General features: G+C 40.7%; 1 protein-coding gene across 2 annotated transcripts in view; it reads left to right on the top strand.

Annotated features, from left to right (window-relative positions):
- LOC129721845 (centromere protein F-like) overlaps window positions 1-20,558 on the top strand; it is a 75,327-nt gene extending 54,769 nt beyond the window's left edge. Inside the window, exons 10-11 of one of the 2 annotated variants that reach the window (XM_055674899.1) lie at window positions 18,930-19,073; window positions 19,386-20,558. In XM_055674899.1, the coding sequence (XP_055530874.1) occupies window positions 18,930-19,073; window positions 19,386-20,283 (1,042 nt within the window). In that variant the 3' untranslated portion in view covers window positions 20,284-20,558. The remainder of the gene's footprint in view (window positions 1-18,929; window positions 19,074-19,385) is intronic. The other variant, XM_055674900.1, reaches the window with a different exon arrangement.
- Window positions 20,559-21,826: the final 1,268 nt, after the last annotated feature.

Genomic DNA, 21,826 nt, shown 5'->3' on the forward strand with positions numbered 1-21,826 from the left:
CGTGGTTATCCGTAGTTCACTAAGTAACTTTCTGGCGGTTCGGATAGATAAACTGTTTGGCTTGTCCACAACCCTGTACCTGCCCAAGTAACATTTTCATTGCCTTACTGCTTTATTTGTGTTTTATTATTGTTTTTATGAAAGCTACGATTATTCATTTCAGTTTTATGACGTATTTATCATAATACTGTTGGTTTTGTCATTACTGTGTTTAAATCATCTTTCACATCGTTTTCAAAGCAATAAAAAAACTTCACCTTTATTCGATTCCGTTTGCTCTGAACATATACACTAGGGTGGAGAAAAATGATCGATTTTCCAGAACCAAGTTTTTTTGGTTCCTTTTGGGGTCCCAAACAACCCTCAACTTAGCTGGAGTCGATTGGTTTTGTCTCCGCTTGGCGCATTGCATTTCAAATTTGTATGAAAATTGTATGAAAATATGGTAAAACCTACTTTTTTGCATTCACCTTTCTCAAGAGCTCAATAATGGTCTAATAATGCACTACATTATGTTAAAGTATAGTATTTTAGATGCCTAACAACATTGCAAAAGATACTGAAGAGCTAGGATGTCCCTGAGAAGAGCTATAGTTGTTCAAAGTTGAGTATGTCGATTTAAATGCAGAAAATCTTGTTTTCTGCCAACATTACCAATGTACCGGCATCAGTAGGATTCCCATCAGAAGTAACCTGTCGCAACGAGTTTATACAATCAGCTGGACCAAGCAAACAAATTTAGGTCAATATTCTAGGCGTAAATAGAATCTACAACGTGTTTCAGAGGTAACTTGTGATGGAAATCTGACTGACGCCGGTACACTGGCAGTGTTGGCAGAAAAAATAATTTGCAACATAAATTTCGACATACTCAACTTTAAACAGTTCTAGTATTTTTTTGGCACACCCTAGCTCTTTAGTGTCTTCGGCCAAGTTGTTAGGCATCAAAAAACCTACCATTTGAAGTCATGAAACGTATGGTTTGAGCCGTATTGAGCTCTTTAGAATGGAAAATGCAAAAAAGTTGGTTTTTCCATACAAATCTCCATATAAATTTGAAATGCAATGCGCCAAGCGGAGGCAAAACCATTCGACTTCCAATAAATTCAGGATTGTTTGGGGCCCCAAATAGAACAAAAAAAAACTTGGTTCTGGCTTTCTGCTATCAAATTTCGTATTTTCCATATAACGATTCCCCACCCTAATACACACTTATATTAAATCACCGAATTCGTCTTTTTTTCACCGACTTTTCAACAGCTGAGCGCTCGGTAAAACGTTCGGTAATATAAACCACTACCGTCGATCAGTAATCAAATTTTCGTTGCTTTCTGTCATATTTACCGACCTAATTTGTGAAAACGGCAAATGCAATTAGTTGCCAAAACCACCGATCAAATCTGTAAGTTGTGTAAGACAATACCGAAAGATCTGTGATATTTGTTATTTGTTCACTTTTAATTATTTAAGTAAACCAGAAATATGATGTAACATTGTTTTGATAAAAAAATATTTTTATTCAAATATTATTGAAAATTTTACCCATTCAAAATAGAAAAAAGTAGGAGGTTGTATCCAAGACACGACCGCATAACTGACGTAGAACTACGCACACTATTAACAAATGCATTGTTGTAGGTGTTTCATTTATGAGTCATAACGTCTACTAATGCTTGCTTTGTGCTGCCTTAACAGTGGGGTAATCAAGACACTGAAATCACCAGCTGTAAAAGCTGTTTCACATTCTGTAAATTAGACGGCTGCTACAGATTTAGATTGCTACTATCCAGCACAGATTGCTCGCTTGAGTTGTCAAAAAATTATTTACCTTCAAATATTTGTTCATTTGCCTTGAGAAAAGCATTTTGCTGCTCAAAATTGGATTTGCTGATGGCAACCTTTATGCTGCCTCAGTAGTGGGGCAATAACGGCAGTCTGACGACACACGCTGAGAAGCGAGAAGAACCACGCTGCTCCTGAGATATGGTGACCAACCACCGGGCAAGTTATTTGTTCAGTTTTATTGATTTTTGTACACAGCGAATAAACACCGATGGTGTTCTGACACACGCAACTATTTTAACCCGTATCGTGTTGCGGTTTGTAACCATCAAGCGATTTCGTTTGCTCGCTGTTGCGTGTTGCATCATGTTGCAACTTGGCAGCTGGGAGACGACGAAATTCTGTTAATGCTGATTGATTGAATCGACTTCATATTAGCTCTGCATATTCGAATTAACTGTCTTTGTGAATGCGTTCTAACAGGGCAGGTTGTTATTCAAAATCGGTTATGTTGATCGCAACCTTTGTGCTACCCCAACAGTGGGGGAGTTGAGATACACGGACAACATGCACTGTGGAAGCTATTTCACCTTCTGTAAATTAGACGGCCCCGACAGATGTAACTGCTAGAATCCGCACAGAATGCTTGCTTACGTTGTCAAAAATTATTAACTTTCAATGATTTGTTTATTTGCCTTGAAAAAAGGCATTTTGCTGTTCAAAATTGGATTTGGTGATGACGAAAATTATTAAAAAAAATTTAACTTTCAATGACTTCTTTATTTGCCTTGAAAAAGGCATTTTGATTTCCAAAATTGGATTTACTGATGGCAATCTTCATGCTGCCCTAACACGGGGGAATAATGGCGGTCTGGCGACACACGCTGAGAAGAACCGCACTGCTCCTGAGACGTGGTGACCAACCACAGGGCTAGTGCTGCTGCTAAGGAAGGACGACTGCTGTTGACAACTTGTCGCTGTCCAGAACTATTATGAGCGGCTTCGGCTGAAACAGGCTCTTATATAGGCCAAATAGCATGTTTTCAATTGCAAGGTATATGATTCTGTCGACCGTGCTTGGGAAGCAATCATAAAACAACCAATCAGAGGACGTAATTTTCGTTTAAACAAGGCTTGACTATTTTCAATAGTACAATAGTTTGCATAATCAATCAACAATTTTCTACTTTTGGGTGGATGCGTGTATAATTTTCCAAACAATTGCTGCAAAAATGAAGGAAATCGGTTGAAAACAAACCGATTTATAAGCATTTAAAAAGGGACATATTTCGTCCCCTTTTCGTTAATAGTTTTCCTATTTACATCCCTATGTGGTAGGCTAAAGAAAAACGTAGTTCTACGTCAAAAATCAAAAATCGACGCTCGCCGCACCGAAATTGTCAGGGTGAAAATCAATTAACCTTCATGCCTTGTGCTCATAGTTTCAAAGCCGAAGATCTTCCGGGTGTGTCCATTAACAAGGCGGTGTAAACTATTTACGTAGCATGCAACAGATGTTCGGAAGTAGAGGCAAATTATGTGATGGTTTGATGCCTAAAATATTTACAAATTTTGCTATTGTATGCTTACGAAAAATTTGTACTATGCGATCATCTTTTAGCTGTAGTTGTTGGAGAAAGTCCTCCATTTGTTCGTAGGAACTTCAATGTTCAAACGGAACCGAGAATGTGACTTGACAACCAGAACGAGAACAACGAATAGAAAGGAGTTGCGTTGTTTGGGTGGTGGCAGGGCACTCCCGAAGGAGCATCCTGCGCGTACCTTCCCAGCCGTAGGGTTGCGTTTGGATGGTTATTGGACACTCCCGGAGGAGTTTCCCACACGTACCTTTAGCCCATTACCTTTTGGATGCGTGCTTTGCCGAAACCGTAGTGCAGCTCATGGTTTCCACTCTCATAACGCGTAGGTTTTACGTGGCCGAGCAATGGTGATGTAAGATCAGAGTGCTTATTGTGGTTTTAACCAGGCTTTCAAATACACCAACTCTTTTATCATTTTCGCCTGATGAAATAAAATGCCAGAGCGATCAAGTTAGCTGATGAAAATATCGCAATCGTTCGCTGGGGAAAACTGTTTGGTGCTCAATGTCCTACTGTGCTGTTTCGTAGTATTAATTCTAGGTTCGCTATTATATATTTGCTCTTTTTGAACGGAGGTAGGAAGAATCGATCAGAGTCACATCTGATAACAATTTGTGTCGATCGGACGGATAGGCTCTGCTCACAAGTGTGTAGTGTCATTTTTTGCTCTGCCAGATACTGTGCTAACCATGATGCAATGTAATCTGGTTTTGTGATTTCGCGTTGACGGCGTTTCTGATATTTGTTTAGTTTTTACAAGCGAACAAGAAAGAAGGAAATATTTTTGTTCATCACCCACATTTTGATAACTACATATGTAAGTTCGCGTAGATGCAAACAGTCTTCAAAATCTCTTTTAACACCGTCAACGCGAAACGTTATAACATCAATCTTCACTAGTAGCCAAGCTATGCCAGCTGCATTATTTAGGCAAAGCAAACGAGATCCTACGACACCCGAGAGCAATTTCATTCTATAAAGGATTCGTTCGGAACCACAATTAGATTTTAAATTTTTACTCCGTCGAGAACCGAGTAACTAAAATCTGTGCTCACTTAATCGGAGATGTGTAAGTTATCGTTTTCTCTGTGCACCATGAATCACAGTGCTCTTTTTTGCATTGCGTTTATAAAAGTTCGTGGTTGTGAAAATGGCTACCTTTGATTTTTTTTTCTTAAGAGTTGTATCAAATCAAGCAAAACTATGAGTTGCATGCATATGCAACACGTGTTTACTGCCTACTGGTATCAAGAGCAATATTTTACATCAACACGCAAAACTTTACCTTATTACCTAAGAAGCAATAGCGCGAAATTGCCTTTAAGGTAATAAACCTATTACTAAAAAGGCAATAAAATTCTTCCCCAGTCAAGTAACAACACATACTGTCATATATTTAGCACGTGTTACGAGAGTACGACCATCTAATAATGGTCGTTCAACCACATGCAAAATTTTTTCTGTCAAAAACTGCTCCCTTTCCATCTCAAGTAAAAAAAAAAAATCACACACCGTCGCATATGTTGCACATGTTACAAGTTTCTTCAATCTCCAATTCATCCGGTGAGCGTGTATTAGTTCGCTCGTTGTATGCATAAGGAGTAGAGAAAGAATATGACAAGAGCTGCCAAGCAGCATTTTCCCCGTCATAGAGTATGCAAACGCTGATGATTTCAAAGACTTGAAATGCGTTTTTAAATGACTTCACGATCTGTAAACTGCGTTAGAGAAAAACAAAAACATTCGCTTTCTTGCAAGCTATCCAAAACACATACTCATTGGTTCATGGAAACTCATTTGCACCAGTTTGAAAATACAAAACTCGTGCCCATCCAGAAAAATATTCGCAACTTCGGCAACTCTGTTCAGACAATATAACATATTTTCATTTCATGTAAACACTGGGGGACGAAACGAAAGTGTTTCTAATTAGACATTTGAGGTTGACGGGTGAGATTCTCATTATGCGTGAATGAAGGGAAACAAAAATGAATCTGATCGTTGCATCAATACAAATGCAGCGAGTGAAGTCTTGCTAACACATACACTGCGGTCCTTGGCTGTATGTTCTCCTGCAGAAACACATACAAGCGTGTGCCCGTCATAATTTTTGTTACTTTTCGGTTATTACTATTTGTGTATAATGCGCAGTCATAAGACACAATAAGTAATAAAAAATTGCCCTAAAGTAATAAAATGTTCCCCGTTTGCGTTGGGTGTACACATTTCAACGAAGAGGAGTATTCAGAAGCCTGGTTTTAACCCCCCGGTCTTGCCGAAAACTGTACTGCAAGCCCAGATCGCTGATTCCAAGGTATTTGGTCTTCTTGCTGAAACTCAGTTTTACCCCATTCAATATTGAAGGAGTGACTGAATGCACCCTTCGCTTGGTGAAGGGTATAATGATTGTTTTTGTGGGGTTGGCTGGGGAGTGGTGTTAAGAGCATTGCTTGAATCTAGCTTATTGTAGTTTATTTTCTAGAGGCCTGTGAGTTGCAAAGATGCAAAGGACGTGTTATCGAAAGCTCCCTCAATATTAAGAAAAACGCAGACCGCTGTTTTTTATATTTAAGTGTCTTATCGATCTTCGTCAATAGGCAATGCAAAGCGGTTTCTGTAGGTTTGCCCTGTTGATAGGCATATTCATGCTTATGCAAGGGACAATCCTTCAGAAACTCGCTGCGGATGTAGTTATCCGGAATGTTCTCCATCAACTTGTGAAGCGTTGACGTCAGACTTATAGGTCTAAAAACCATTGGCCGGGATGTGTCCTAGAGTAAAGCTGGCTCGAAAAAGGTTGATGAGCTCGGACATGATGACTCTGTCCGATTTATAGGCTCAAAAGAGCTTAGTGCCCAGTTGATACAAGTCTCCGTGAACAGTAAACGAGCAAGCACTGCGAAGTCACGTGACGTCGTGCGTCTTGATCCGAGGCTTTGTTACTTCTCAATGTTCGATCCGGTGTTCACTGTCGAGCCAGGAAAGTGAGTGTTCATAAAAACATCCAGCGTTTCTTTAGTAGTGACAGTCAAACTCCCGTCTCCCCTTTTTAATTGCCTTAGACCATTCGTGTATTCTTTTTGCAGTCACGAAGCCTCAGGCAGAGTCTGAATGTCCTCACAGAATCGGACTCTGGATCTCCTTCTGACTTTGCGTAGCTCGGCGTTATATTTTGTAAGGGATGCTCTATAAACATCCCAATTGGACGTGATTTTGGCCCTGTTGAACAGGCGTCTGGCTCCCCGAAGAAGGTTGCTAAGAGTTTCGTTCCACCAGGGCACATCATGGCAGACTGTCCGTTTGAATTGAATTGAATTGAAAGCTTCCGTGATCCGTTCCAGTTGGTTTTCTTAGGATTTCTAAAGTCTTCTTCTTTAAGAGGAGTAGCCTGAAGGTCAAATCTGATATGTCTATGGTCTGATAAACTAGGTTCATCCGAGACATGCCACTTTTTGACCTTCTTCGTTATCGAGGCGCTACAGCTTATATTATCCTCTTGTCTAATAGCATTGCTAAAAGTTAGTTCGTTCCTTACATTGCATACATTAAAATTGTTAGAAGTAAGGTATTCAAGCAGGTACCCACCTCGTGTGTTTACATCCGCGCTTCCCCAGATTATGTGGTGCGCGTTGGCATCGCAGCCGGCAATGAGTGGCTTTTTGCGCACAAGCGCTGTAATTTTGGATGGCGGTATGTCGTCCACGTCCCCTGCAAGTAAGCGGAGGCAACGACCATTTCCTGTGTGCCGTTGGTCGTCTGGACTTCCACCGCAATGGCGACCAAATTCCGTTGGATGAATTCTGTAATGGGAACAAATTTAATATTTCTGTTCAACAGAATTGCAAAAAAAACTATCCTATCATTCCACCGTCTTTCTCTAATCATTTTTTTTTTTAAACATATAAACTACTGTTTAGGAAATGTGTTACATTAAAACCAATGCAAGGTATAACTAGCCAAAGAGCTGCTCTATGCATTTCATTTCGCGTACAATTTAAACTGTTTTTTTTTTAAATATCTGAACACCAAGCCCGAATTTGTTTCGACTGTGTACACGTTTTAATTGTGTGTTCATTTGAGTCCACCTCTCCGCAAACAACACAAGATATGTCTTCAACTCTTCCGATATTATATGCCTGGAGTTTCATTCGGTTAGGGATGAGATCATTGATCAGCATGAACAATGACGACCGGTCTCGAATGTCGAGAAAATTGTAGGATATATTCATCCACAAAGTGTCCCACTCTACGTTTGGTTGGGTATCCTGTATGTAGTTATGGTTCCATTCTCTAAGAAGCGGCTGTACATCAGCATAACCGAAGTAACGGAGTTCGTCTCTTCGATAATCTTTGCGCAAGCTATCCATTCCTTTGCATTTCTTCCTAGTGCTCCCGGATGTTTATATTTCAACAAGAAACTTTCTTCTCGACTATTTCCTTGTGCATCTTGTCTAGATAAAAGATTTTTTATAAACAAGGATTTACACTTAGCCTCTATCTCCACTAGTCGCGTGCCCCCTCTCTCATAGTTCAAATACAGTTGGATTTGTTCAGTTTTGAAAATCGATCTTTTCCATGCAAACTGTCCTATCACTGACCGGAACATGGCTATTTGCGCATTAGTTGGCGGGAATATCTGTGCTAGGTACCACAATTATGAGAGTACATATGTGTTGACCAGGATACATCTTTCAACTATGCACAAATTCCTAAAACGATGATAGTCTAGTGCAAAAGTCATATTATTGATAACTGTTTTATAATTCATCTCTATACTACTGCTCCAGGTTTTACAGAAAAAAATTCCAAGAATTTTCAGTTGATCAACTCCTTTGAGTAGTTGGGGTCCACATCTACAGTCATTGATTCTCATGTATGCAGATTTCACGAAATTGAGTTTAATGTTTGTATGCTCCGAAAATGTGTTAAGAATGAATATCATCTTGTCGAACTCGTCTTCAGATCTGATGAAAAAATATGTATGTCATCAGCATATGCGACAACTGTGATGAAATTGTTCTCAATTAGCACTCCACGCAAGTTAGCATAGAGATTACGAATGATAGGTTCAATATAAAGCACGAACAAGGCCATGCTGAGCGGACAGCCTTGTCTTACAGATTTTTGAATCTTAATCTCAGGGGTTAGAAAACCATTGAACAAAACTTTAGACGTGGCGCACTTATAGAGATTTTTCAGATAGTCAATCAAACTTGCCGGAAAGTTGAACTTTTCCAAGACTTTCCAAAGATATGCATGTTTTACAGTATCAAATGCTTTTTCTAGATCTAAGCTTACTAATAGACCTTTAAATTTCTTTGATTCCATACCTTTCGAGATCAGCTTTCTAATGTCCGAAAGGTTGTTTATGCAAAAGCTATTAGGCAAACATGCGGTTTGTCCAGGGCCAAGTAAATCGGATAGAACCAGTTTTAATCTATTTGTAACTATTTTTGTAAACAGCTTATAATCTGCGTTTAATAGACTTATTGGACGGTAATTATCCAAAACTGTTGCGTCGCCACTAGGGTGGTCGGTATTACCGACTTTTCGAAAAACCGGTGTTTCGGTATTCATAAAAATAAAAACCGGTAAAACCGGTAAAAAACCGGTATTTTTATTTTTTTCGGATTTATGCAAACCAGGGGCGACTTGTGTTCTTTTAACCTACTTGTTCAACTACAAAAGTCTGAAAATCATAGTTTGGGGAATTGATGACAATCATGTCCGCAAAAAACGCATGTTATTCTCACTGTACTATTTAAAATAAAACTAAAAAATTTACTTTAATTTTGATTTTAAATTTATTTTTTGCTCAGCGTCTCAGGTTGCATCTATGGACGTGTCACTGTATAACTATGGTTTTGCATTTATGAGTACCTATGCTTTATTACGATCCAGATTTTTTTTGTAAGATTTAGACCATTGCACATAGGAGTACGTAGAACAAAAACTTGGCCAAAACTATTTTAATGAGTTTTCGGATAGCAAATCTAGAGAAACATTTCAAAAGGTCTATCTGCTTTGATCGATTTTTCAATCGGTCACTTTCATTCAATCACCGCAACCTATTAAACATCTTTTTTGACACGTTATTTACACAAGTTGGTAGCGGAGGGATTACTCTAGCATCTGAACAAAAAAACACGCTTGGGAGAGTTACTTAAGCTAAACATTTCCAAAATGAATAGACGTTTCGGAAAAACGATGAAAGCAGATAGGACCTTTTGAAATGTTTATCATTTACATTGTTTATCATTGACATTTCTAATGTGTTTTAAAGTGGTTTTATCTCTATTAAGCTTTATATTTAGACATAAAAACTTATTATTAACAAGTTTTTGTCAAGTTAGATCACCATCACTCTGAAATTCGAAAAAAGTACAAATATAGTAAGAGCTTGTTCTGGTGAATACTTTTTTGCCAATAATTGATTCTGCTACTTTAAAAGCGTTTTTGAAATCACTCGCTTCAAAAGGATATGAATATTTTGGAAACCACAGTGCTTCCAGTAGATCATTGAGTCATGTTAACTGCGTAACTCAACTCATCCAATGGTACATTTTCTCTTAGCATTTGCGTTTTGCATCTCTTGCTTCGATCACTGCAATCAATCCTTTTCTTGGCCGACATGAATGTGAAGCTTCCGACCAACTTACAATTTCATGATTAGGCTATACCAATTTTGTCATATTTCGAAACTGTCGATTTTATTTGAACTAAGGCGACTCCGTTGACGTTCAAGAATCACTTAAAAGTAATAATAACATGAGTAGAAGTTTATATTTTTCGTAGAACATTTTGTGACTTATTCATGGGCTCTAACTAATACCAAGGTTATGATAGTTACTGTCGTTTGTAAACAATTCAGAAAATTTCAAGATGGGCTGCATACAATGCAGTAAGTATCAGAGAATGCAAAAAGGATCAATAGCACGAGGAACACTTAAACAATTTTTTCGTATTTTGGCCAGCTTTTTGACTGAAATACTCCTATGTGCACTGCGACCATTGTTTTGATCTCTTGTGGTATACGATCCAGATACATTCAACAGTGTTTGGAAAACTTCAATGAATGAATCGTGTGATATGATTACGAAGAACATAATTTCGAAACTCATAGGAACAAAAAAAAAATGCAGATTTTTATTTCAATTTTCTTGCACATCGCCAAACATAGTTTTAAGCTAGTGAATAACTTCAAAATTCTTAGAGAAACTGAAACTGTTGAGAAGAGTAAATGAATGAAGAAGAAAATAAAATGATGATCAGACAAGAATCCAAAGGAACCGAAGGTAAATACTTCTCTATTCGGATTTGTCTGTTTGAACAGTTCGTCCAAATTCAGTTGAACCTGAGAAAACATTTTTCTCAGCTAGAAATATTGCTAATTAAATCCGCTGCGGTATGGGCGACGAAGCTTTGACCATGCTATAGCTATTTAAATGTAATTTTTCAAGGGACAGTAATTTTAAGGATGAAATTCTTCATTGATTGATTATTTCATCCTGTAAACACTTTGTATCAGGAGCAACTTGTTCATAACTAGGTTCAACTTGTGCAATGCACACGGAGATGCCAAACAAAAAATAAATTCCTAATCAAAATTTATATTTATATCTTATTTTTTTAGTTTTACCTTGAAATAGCACAAAACGAATAATGACTTGCGTTTTTTCGCGACCATGATTGTGATTGCTGCCTCAAACTATGATTTTCAGAATTTGTAGTTGACTAGTAGGTTCGAAACTCACTAGTTGCCCCTGTAAATATGAGTGTGTATAGAGATTAGCTGTTTTACATAGAAAATAAATTTATGTTCAATGTTGCTTTTGTGTAAATGTATTTATTATATACACCGTCATATGATTTTTAACGCCTACCTAAGTTGGTAGCATTCATTAGCCCTACAATGATTCATAAAAACTGTGACAAGTTTTTTTTCTATTTCAAGAAAAATACCGACAATACCGGTTTTTGTTTTACCGGTAAGCCACCCTAGTCGCCACTCTTGGGAACCAAAGTAATAATTCCAGAAGAAAACTCCTTTGGGGGAGCAATTCTTCCTGATAAATAGCTGTTGAAGATCTCAACCATCTCGATCTTAACTGCCTCGAAATTTGTAACGTAAAACTCGTATGTGAGTCCATCCGGCCCAGGCGACTTCTTCCGGGTGCACGACTGTAACGTCGTCAAAATTTCATTTTCAGTAATTGGCTTAGCCAACATTATTTGTTGCTCTCTAGTTAGCGATTTAGAGACAAAGGATAGCGAATCATCGTAATTTTCTTCTGCATCAACATTCTGTGAATGAAAACGTTCAGTGTAGTAAGCGTAAACAATCTGCTTCAATTTCTGGACATCAGAGGTAACAATACTACCTTCGTTTAACTTCAACCACGATGATTTTGCACATCTTTTCAACTGACCTGAAATTTGATATATGTTCAAAAGTTCTCCTTCTAAAATTGAGTTACATTTTATTTTACAACCGTAATTTTTCAGTCTGTCCATCTCAATTTCATATAGTTTGGACTTCACCGAGCTAATTTCATTTGACACATTTTCCCCGAACCCTTGCCTTTGGAACAGAATGTTGAGCTCTTCGTATAGATGGTTTTTCCTATCATAGTTTCGCTTGTTCAATAACCAGCTTTCATTTTTGTGAAAACTTCGTGATTTAATTTTGAAGACAGAATTCCACCAGCTACTGATATCTGAGGTAAAAATATGTCGATTTTTGGCCAAATCGTATTGTTCATTGAACCTGCCAGTAACATCATCCATTCTCTAGAGCGTTGGATTAATTTTCCAATACCCACGACCTTGGATAACCAGTTGATCTTTTGGTACGCTTAGTTTCATGACCAAAGCTTTATGATCGGAAAAAATAACTGGCACGCACCTGAAATCCAAAATATTTTGTTGGAGATCATCAGACACATAAAATCGATCGAACGAAGACTCGAAGACTGGGACACGAGAGCCACATCCCGTAGTTTCAAGGACTCAATTATTTTCTTTAGTTCTGGACAATAATTATTACAATCTCCAATCGAATCAGAACGATCGGTAACCGAGTTGAAGTCACCGCCGAGGACGGTAAATTTCGAAATAGGCTTATTCAAATGAACAGTGATGGTATTCGTAAAAAGTTCCTTCCGCCTTTTTTTCGATTACTGCCGGAATGCGCATAAACGTTAATCAAATTTATACCGTTAATGATAATGGAGGATATTCTGCCATTTGGGTCGAAAATTGGATACTGAGCATTAAAATTCTTTCTGAAGAGAATTGCCGTTCCTGAACTACCCTTATCATAATTCACACAGACATTGTGTGTCAGAAAGAAATTAAAGTTTTCGTAACAAACCTCCTGAGCAAATACAATATCAAGATCATTGTTATAGACAGGGGCGGATTAACGCGTAGGCGAAGCAGGCGGTTGCCTGCTCGTCAATCATCGAGGGGCGGCAAACAGACGGCTAATGCGTGTGTTTATTTTTTAAGCGACGAGGAAATTTTCGCTCTCTCTAGCAGGATTTCCATTCACGTGCGACGCGACCATCCACATTTTCCTGTACTAACGTTGTACTAACACTCCACATGCCACAGTATTCTTGCAAAATTTCAGCTCAGTCGGACTTCGAAAAGTGGTGCCTCGAAGCGGTCAAAGTTTCACTTTTTCGGCCGATAAAAAATGCACAGGTAGTTTGTAAAATGTTCGATATTGAAAAAAATGGTCTTAGAAATGCATGAAACGTCGAGATCTGTCATAATCTCTGAAACTAATTATCTTAAACTTTTTTTGTAAAAATCAATTTTTGTAAAAATCAATCCGTTCCATGCAGCAACCATTCTCTCAATCTTGTTGTTAGCGATGGTGCCAAGTCATGTTTTGATGCAGTAGACTTTTTCAGTGTCGTGCAAGAAATTTTCAACTTCTTTTCTGCTTCAACTCATCATTCAAAACACATTACTTCTCTTACGGTAGAGCCTCTGAGTGGAACGCGTTGGGAAAGTCGAATTGATGCTGTCACTCCCTTGAGGTTTGATATAGGAGAAATTTATTATGCCCTATATGAAGCAATCGAGGATCTGAAGTAAGATGCGTTTGCAAGAAATACTACAAAAAGCCTAGCAAAAAAAATTTAAAAAATCAAATTCTTATGCAGTTTAGTAGCTTGGCATTCAATTTTGTTCAAAATCAATTTAGTGAGTAAGTACCTTCAAAAAATAAATAGCAGTCTCGAAAACACTATAAACTTGATAGGCAGCGTTTAAAACTTTTTGAAAAATATGAGAAATGAAGGTTTGAATAGCGTCATTACTGATGCTTTAGAAGTAAATCCGGAGTTTCAAACAGAAACTCGAATTCGGCCGAGAATGATAAAGAAACAGTTTGCATACGAACAGTCAGATGAACCAATTACATCGAAAAAACTCTCTTTCAAAGTGAATTTCTTCTATTCTGTATTGGATGTAGCTATTGTATCGTTCGATGATCGATTCCAGTTAATGAAAAATCACAGTGACAATTTCAGCTTCTTGTATGATATTCACAGTTTAATGGGTTGTAGTACAGATCAGTTAGAGAAAAATTGTCTACATTTACAGAAAATCCTCACACACAAGAAAGAGTGTGACATCGATGGACATGAAATGCACCAACAACTTATTATTTTATCACCTATGTTGCCAGCTGAGACGACTCCAATGAATGCGTTAAACTACATCACAAAAAATCAACTGATTGATACTTTTTCAAATGTTTTTGTATCTTTAAGAATTTTACTCACTTTACCCATTAGTGTAACAAGTGGTGTTCTTTGAGCTCCTGGAAAAGACATACAATGAAAGCGCAGGTGACACATCCACAGTTCGATGAGCACTACAACGCGAGAAGCGTTGGGTACAACTGCGGCAGCTGCGTCCAATGAGTGGTTTGACGCTGGGTGCCAGCAAGTGACGGAGGAGAAGAACCGCGCCAGGGGTCACATGTTGGCCACGGCTGTGACTCGTCAGAGCGTGGGTAGATATCGAGATGCTAGAGCCGCTGAAAATAGACTCCATCGCCGGAAGAAACGACAGCATTGGGAGCGTCTTCTTGCGGAGGCGGAAAGTTGCTTCTCCAGGCACGATGCGAGGAGCTTCTACAAGAAGGTCAACGGAATTAGGAATCGAAACGTGTCAGCTCCTGTCATATGCAACGATAGGGAGGGGAACCTGATAACCGATAAAACAGAGGTGGCCAGGCGTTGGAAGGAACACTTCAGTGTGCTGTTGAACGGCGAGGGAAACAGTGGAGTCGAAAGGAGCAGGATAACTATTGAGGATGATGGTCAAGCTGTGGATCCACCATCCATGGACGAGGTAAAGAAAGCAGTGAAAGAGCTGAGAAACTGCAAGGCAGCTGGGAAGGCCGGCATTCCCGCCGAACTGTTCAAAGTCGGGAGCGAACAGCTGTATCGTGCCATCCATCGGATCATGCTGAGAGTGTGGTCTGATGAAGAATTGCCCTCGGACTGGTTGGAGGGTCTCATATGCCCGATCTACAAAAAAGGTCATCGCCTGGACTGTAGCAATTATCGGGGCATAACTCTTCTCAATACCGTGTACAAAATTCTCTCCCGCATCCTGTTCCACAGACTGAGGCCATTGCAGGAGACCTTTGTTGCCGAGTACCAATGCGGTTTTCGAGGGGGACGCTCCACGACGGACCAAATGTTTACCTTGCGACAAATCCTGGATAAATTTCGAGAATTCAACTTACAGACGCACCATCTGTTAATAGACTTCAGGGCAGCGTACGATTCAGTTAAGAGAAATGAGTTATGGCGGATCATGCTCGAACATGGCTTCCCAACAAAGCTGATTAGGTTCATACGTGCCACCCTTGAAGGTTCTACATCAAGCGTCAGGATAGCCGGTGAGATATCGGACCCTTTCGTGACGTTAGATGATTTGAAGCAGGGTGATGGGCTGTCGAACTTATTGTTGAACATCGCATTGGAAGGTGCTATACGGAGAGCTGGTGTGCAGAGAAGCGGCACCATCATTACGAAATCGCACACGCTTCTAGGTGGTCCCCGTGGTTCTGTGGTTAGCGATGTCGGTCGGCTAGCTCTCCCACACGGTTGTGATATTGGGTTCGATTCCCGATCAGGTCGAGGAGCTTTTCGAGCGAAAAATTTTCTCGACTCAGCATTGGGGCACGGTGTGTCGTTGTACTTATCCTACAACATGCAAAATGTGCCGGAAAACAATATCGATAACGAATTCTCTCAACTAATCTAGTTGATCGAGACCGCATTAGCCCCCAGGCTAGCGTGCGATATTGTTGTTTGTTCTAGGTTCTTCGGATGATATCGACATTTTTGGTATTAACCGTAGAGCAGTGGAAGAGGCCTTCGGACCTCTCAGGCGAGAAGCTGCGAGATTAGGGCTTGTCATAAACTCTGCCTAAACGAAATACATGGTGGCTGGCAGAGTGCGTGGTAGTCCGTTGGAGGTTGGTGCTGCGGTGGTGCTAGATGGGGAAACATTTGAAGTAGTCGACGAATTTATTTACCTGGGAACATTAGTGACATGTGACAACGAGGTTAGCCGTGATATAAAGAGGCGGATAGCAGCCGCAAACAGGGCCTTTTACGGATTACGTAACCAGCTAAGGTCCCGCAGCCTGCAAATCCGTACAAAACTTGCACTCTATAAGACACTGATTCTTCCGGTGGCTCTCTACGGCCATGAATCATGGACGCTGAGAGAGGCTGATTGGTGAGCTCTTGGTGTTTTTGAGCGTAGGGTTTTTTTTTTCAAACCTTGGCGGCAAACTAGAAAATGGTGTTTGGCGCAGACGCATGAACCATGGAGTGTACCAGGCATACGAATCGGCGGATATAGTCAAGCGGATAAAACACAGCAGGCTTCAGCGGGGTAGACCCCGCACTCGTTGGATGTGTGCTGCCGACGAGGATGCACGCGAAATAGGTGTTAGGGGCGATTGGAGGATAGCAGCCCAAGACCGAGTGACATGGCGACGTATTCTGGATTCGGCACTGGATTGATAATCGGTCTGTCGCCTTAAAAGTAAAGTAAAGTAAAGTAAGTAAGTAACAAGTGGCGAGAGAAGTTTCTCAAAATTAAAACTTATAAAGACGTAACTACGATAGACCATGTCGCAAGAACGTTTGTGTGGCTTGGCGATAATATCGATAGAAAGACAGGTGCTTCAAGAATTTGATATGTCGGAAACGATAAAAAAAATTGCAACATTGAAAGCATGAAAAGGTAATTTTTGAATTGTTAACACAACACATGCTGTCTAATCAAATTTTCGAGTCTATAGAAAATGCGTTTCATATAAAATAAAAACTTGAGGGGGGGGCGGCTAAATCAGTCTTAGCCTGCAGCTCAAATTAGCCTTCGTCCGCCCCTGGTTATAGATGAAATCTTTAAATAAACCCTTATTCAAATCTGACTTGGAACTATTCAAATTAATCGAACCGATTCTTATACAAAAATTCATGATTTACATTCACCTTAAATAATGATTGAGACACTTAACTTGTTCTAAGTTATTCGCTTCTCTTACGTTCCTTTCCTCCTGTCTTACCCAACCTTGAACGCGAGCGTTCTTGAATAATTGTCGCTTTCGGTCGCAAAAACTTATGAGAGCTTGGAACTGCTGTGAGCCTAGCACTTTTCCTTACCTCTGTCGCCTACAAGTCCGACTTCGACAGGGGTTCTTCACCTCTTCCGGGATCAACCTTTCGGTTTCTTGCGCGCTTCCTTTCTTGAACCTTCCATATTTCCATCGGTTCCGAATTCTTCCCATCAGCATTGAGCTCTCCTCCCCCGGTAACCGGATCAACATCAATAGCAGCATCGCACAACAGCACCATCAGCACCATCAACAAACGTATCAGCAGCCTGAGCAGTATTACCAACCTCAACAGCAGCAGCATCCGGATTTTTGAGAACAATCTCCTCGGTTTCACCATTTTCCGATCTTCACGTGTCTTCATCAGTTCTGCGATACGCTCAGCACTTTGCCGAGGGTTTAACTTCCCAATGACTACCGTTTGACTCTGCTCCGGTTTGTTCCCATCCTTATGACTGACCTGTTTCCAACGCAATGGGCCGGCTAGCACGTCCCTGAAAGAAGTTCCAGTCGCTCGTAGATTGGAGTTTTGTCTATTTGGACACTCGGCTTTCTGGTGCTCCAGGCTGCCGCACGTGAAGCATTTGTTTTTCAGTCCTGGATAAAAAACTCGCGCTTGATAATTCCTGACATGAACTGCCGCTGGAATTTCACTTGTGATTTCCATATGGGCACCACGTACACCCGACCAAGTAGGAAAACCTGTATCAGCCGAGCATTTTTCTCTGACGAGTCGCTAAATTCCTCCCCTTCAATTTTTCGGCGGAACTTTCTTCGCTGTCGCTGGATTGCAACTTGCAGGGAGTCTACGAGCGTACATTTCCTGTCTTTGCAACAGAGCTTTTCACGCCTGTGTTCGAATACTTTTGCCAACCTGCCACATGCGTGCTTTGCCGTTCAGCAGGTAGCTTTGTACCGCTATTTGGTTCGCAGACTGTTGGTCCTGCTCCACCATCAGTTCGACGATCTTCCAGTGGCGTTGCGATGGCATACTCGCCATGCGCGTGTGGAGAAAGCGTCGTTCTGGTTTTGGAGTAGGCGGAGAATTCTCTCGTTCGTGGTGTCTACACTGTCCTGAAAGTACTCGACGAATCGTAGTGCCTTTGGCAGGTGCTTCGTGGGAAATACACGCAGGTGTGCTTCCTCCCCCGGTTTAAGAGAAGACACCGTAATCTCCAGCCATCTGACTGTGTCACTATCGGCACAATCAAGTTGTTGGAGGTCGGTTTTTAGTCAGCAGCTCCTGAACTTGAGCCTGATGGCGGATGATTCCTGGTCCGCAATGCAGTCCAGGATGGCACCACGAACAGCTTTTAGCTGTTCAGGGGTAAGTCGGCTTGTTGCCTCCAGCATCTCTTTGTACGTTACCCCTGACATTTGACGCGGTGCTCAGCGCATGCCAAGTTCCCGAAGTTTTTTGCAGTCTCGTACATATGAGTGCTTTGAGAATTTTTTTTCCAAGAAACTGAACAACAAATAGCGATTTTGAGTTATAATTTTTTTTTAAATTACCGGTGCCCACCACTTTAAACAGTAAGGGGAATTTTGTGCCGCTATATTTAGTTATTTCTATTTTAACAATAATAAAATAATAATTTTCTGTCGTAATCCTAAATCGGTTATATATAATTATTCGACTGCCAATGGTACTTATTAGCCCCCAACTGTATTTAGTGTGATATTTGATACAGTAAACTACACGAACCTTAAAGCACTCGATGATTTACTATTCCGAAAACTGAAAATGCCATTCTCACCTGTTTGTGTGCATCCATCATCATCATCATCATCATCATCATTATCCAAATTGCATCCCTATTTTGCTCATCACTGTTGTGTCTCACCAACTTTGCCCCTCGCCGGCTTCCCTTCCGCACTCGCAGAGAGCTCAAAGTCGGCCATCAGCGGCAGCTCAAGGACCTGCAGGAGGAGCGCCGATTCGAGGTGAACAGTCTGGAGACGCGCGATATGAAGAACGCCCAGGAAATTCAAACCCTGCACAAAAAATGTCGATGTCTAACGAATCTGTGAGTACCTTCAACCGGCAGTTTTTGGTTTTTTCGGCACTTTTTTTACCTAATTAGACACAGTTCACCCATTCCGTCAAACGGTCATTCATACCGCAATTGGCAACGTTACTAACGCTTGATAGTTCTTTCATTTGTAAATACGCATTTAGTCTAACATAAAATACTGTGTAATAATGTTTGGGTTATTCTGAATGGGACATTTTCTGCTTTCAAATTATAATTTCCGGTACAAAATGTCCCATTTGGAGTCTGCTGCAAGCAGACTTGAGCAGAGATGAAATAAATTGCTTCCAATATATCGCCCTACAGTTTCGAGGAAATGCGAATGCGATACGAACGCCGCGAGCCTCGGCGGGAGGTTCTACAGCAGATCGAGGAGCTGAAGAGTGTCATCGAGTCGCAGGATCGTGATCTTCGGTTGCTTACGGAGCGACTGCGTGAGATGCAACTTCAGGAGGAGGAATTCCACCAGCTGCAGAAACGATACCAACAGTTGAATCCTCCGCAGCCTCCACGTAGGGCGAAAAATCGGGGCGGAAAGCAGCAAAACCAGAGCAACGATGTACCGGCGGTTGTGGAACATGACCAGGAACCCCAGCAGCAGCAGGTTCAACCGATAATCACCTCCGTTCCCATCGTATGCGATGTGATCTACGAGGAGAATGAGGCAGACCTGATGAAAGAGGAGGAAACTAACGAAATTAATGCCAATGACGATGAAGTGAGAAACGAACCACAAGAACTTGTGGTGGACGTTCCGGAGTCGGCAATTCAAACCGAAGTTACGGAAATTCATTCAATCGAACCCATGATTATTGAAAACCCGCCTAGTTTATCACCTGACGCGCTTGAAGACAGTGACCATGACGTAACTGCTCAGGAACAGGAACCCGTGATAGAAAGTGATCAACTGCCGGAACCAGAAAAGCCTGTGCCCATAAAGACTCCTACCATTGTGATTACAGCGGACCCAACAGCGGAAGAGGATGCCTCCGTTGTGTCGATATGCACCGTCGTTGAGCTTCCCTCCCAGTTGGACCATTCGGTGGTGGAGAACGCACTTCCAACTGAGGACAATGAAATCCAGCAAAAAATCCCCGAAATGATTGTAATTCGTGTGCCGGATGTTGTGGCGGAAGCGACCGCAATTGAAATCTCCGATTCCGTCGTTTTATGCTCACCTGGGCCACGATCTTCTTCGACGTAGTTTTAACCTGTTTATTTTTTTTCGTAATTCTGTTGATATGATTGCTAACTTATCGATACTATTAAACGTACTGTTGATATTTTAACCCGTGTTTGAAGTAAAACTATCAATGTCAACGGTTGCAGAACTGCAGGACGAAATGATCTTCACTCTATAACCAGGGTGTGTGAAACATATATATTGTGCCAAGCGAACTACTCTTGTACGTAATGAATAAGAAAGGTGTAACGAATAATAGAATATAAAATTGATTAAATAAAATGGTAGTGTAAGTACTATGGAAAATCAGTAATTATTCCGAAAATAGTGAAGTGAACTGTAGACCTTTCGATTTCGGAACTGGACTGCTGCACGGTGTGTCCGAAGTGCCGGATTATCATACTTTGATGTACCTTTTTCTTTATTCTCGCGGCCGACTACGAGCTAGTGGGGATTTAAGGTGAGAGGAGGGGAGTTACAATTTTGATTTTAACTATATTGAGTTATACGATTTATTTATTTGTACATGGCTAAGCAGTGATGTTCTATTTGAGCAGTTTGGACTGAGGTGTCTGCGTGAACATAAAGATGCCGAGTCTTCGTTTGAGTGTCTCCAGCTTAGTGTGTCATCTTCTTTCATCGTGTAGCGGGAATGGTAATCTAACAAATAGATAGAAGAGTTTCATATTTTAATACCAGCGTGTTTTATGAACACGTATAGCTGTGTCATGTACTGGAGATCACCGCTTCCCAGAATGACTCTAACGGGTACGTTCGGTTGTTTTCCTCGGGCCCGAAGGGAATCTATAAGCTCAGACCTAACACCACAGTATTCGGTACACGACCAAACAACATGCTCGATGTCATGGTAGCCATCGCCACAAACGCTGTGATTACTGTCTACAAGCCCTATACGAAAGAGATGCGTGTTTAACGTATAGTGATTGGACATAAGTCTGGACATCACGCGAATGAAGTCCCGACCTACATCCAACCCCTTGAACCATGCTTTCGTCGATACCTTAGGAAAGATGGAATGTAGCCACCGTCCCAGTTCATCTGAGTTCCATGATGATTGCCAACTGTTGAGTGTTCTCTGACGCAAAATGCTATAAAATTCATCATAAGCAATTGGTCCTTCATAAATATCGCCATCAATAGCAACCACCTTAGCTAAAGAGTCAGCCTTTTCATTACCCGGAATCGAGCAATGATAAGGGACCCACGCTGAGGTAACCCGGTAATTTTTATCTGTTAAAGCACTTAAAAACCGTCGTATTTTCCCCAGGAAATACGGGGTGTGCTTCACAGGCTTCATCAATCGCAGAGCCTCAATGGCACTGAGACTATCTGTGAAGATGAAGTAGTGGTCTATGGGTAGGGTTTCGATGATTCCAAGAGAGTACTGAATAGCAGCAAGTTCTGCGACGTACACGGAAGCAGGAGTATCGAGTTTGTAGGAGGCGGTAAAATTTTCGTAGGAAACACCGAAGCCAGTGGACTCATCTAGATTAGATCCGTCAGTGTAAAACCTTTTATCATAATTAACATGTTTAAACTTATT

This window comes from Wyeomyia smithii, chromosome 2 (assembly GCF_029784165.1).
Source record: "Wyeomyia smithii strain HCP4-BCI-WySm-NY-G18 chromosome 2, ASM2978416v1, whole genome shotgun sequence".
Lineage (NCBI taxonomy): Eukaryota > Metazoa > Arthropoda > Insecta > Diptera > Culicidae > Wyeomyia > Wyeomyia smithii.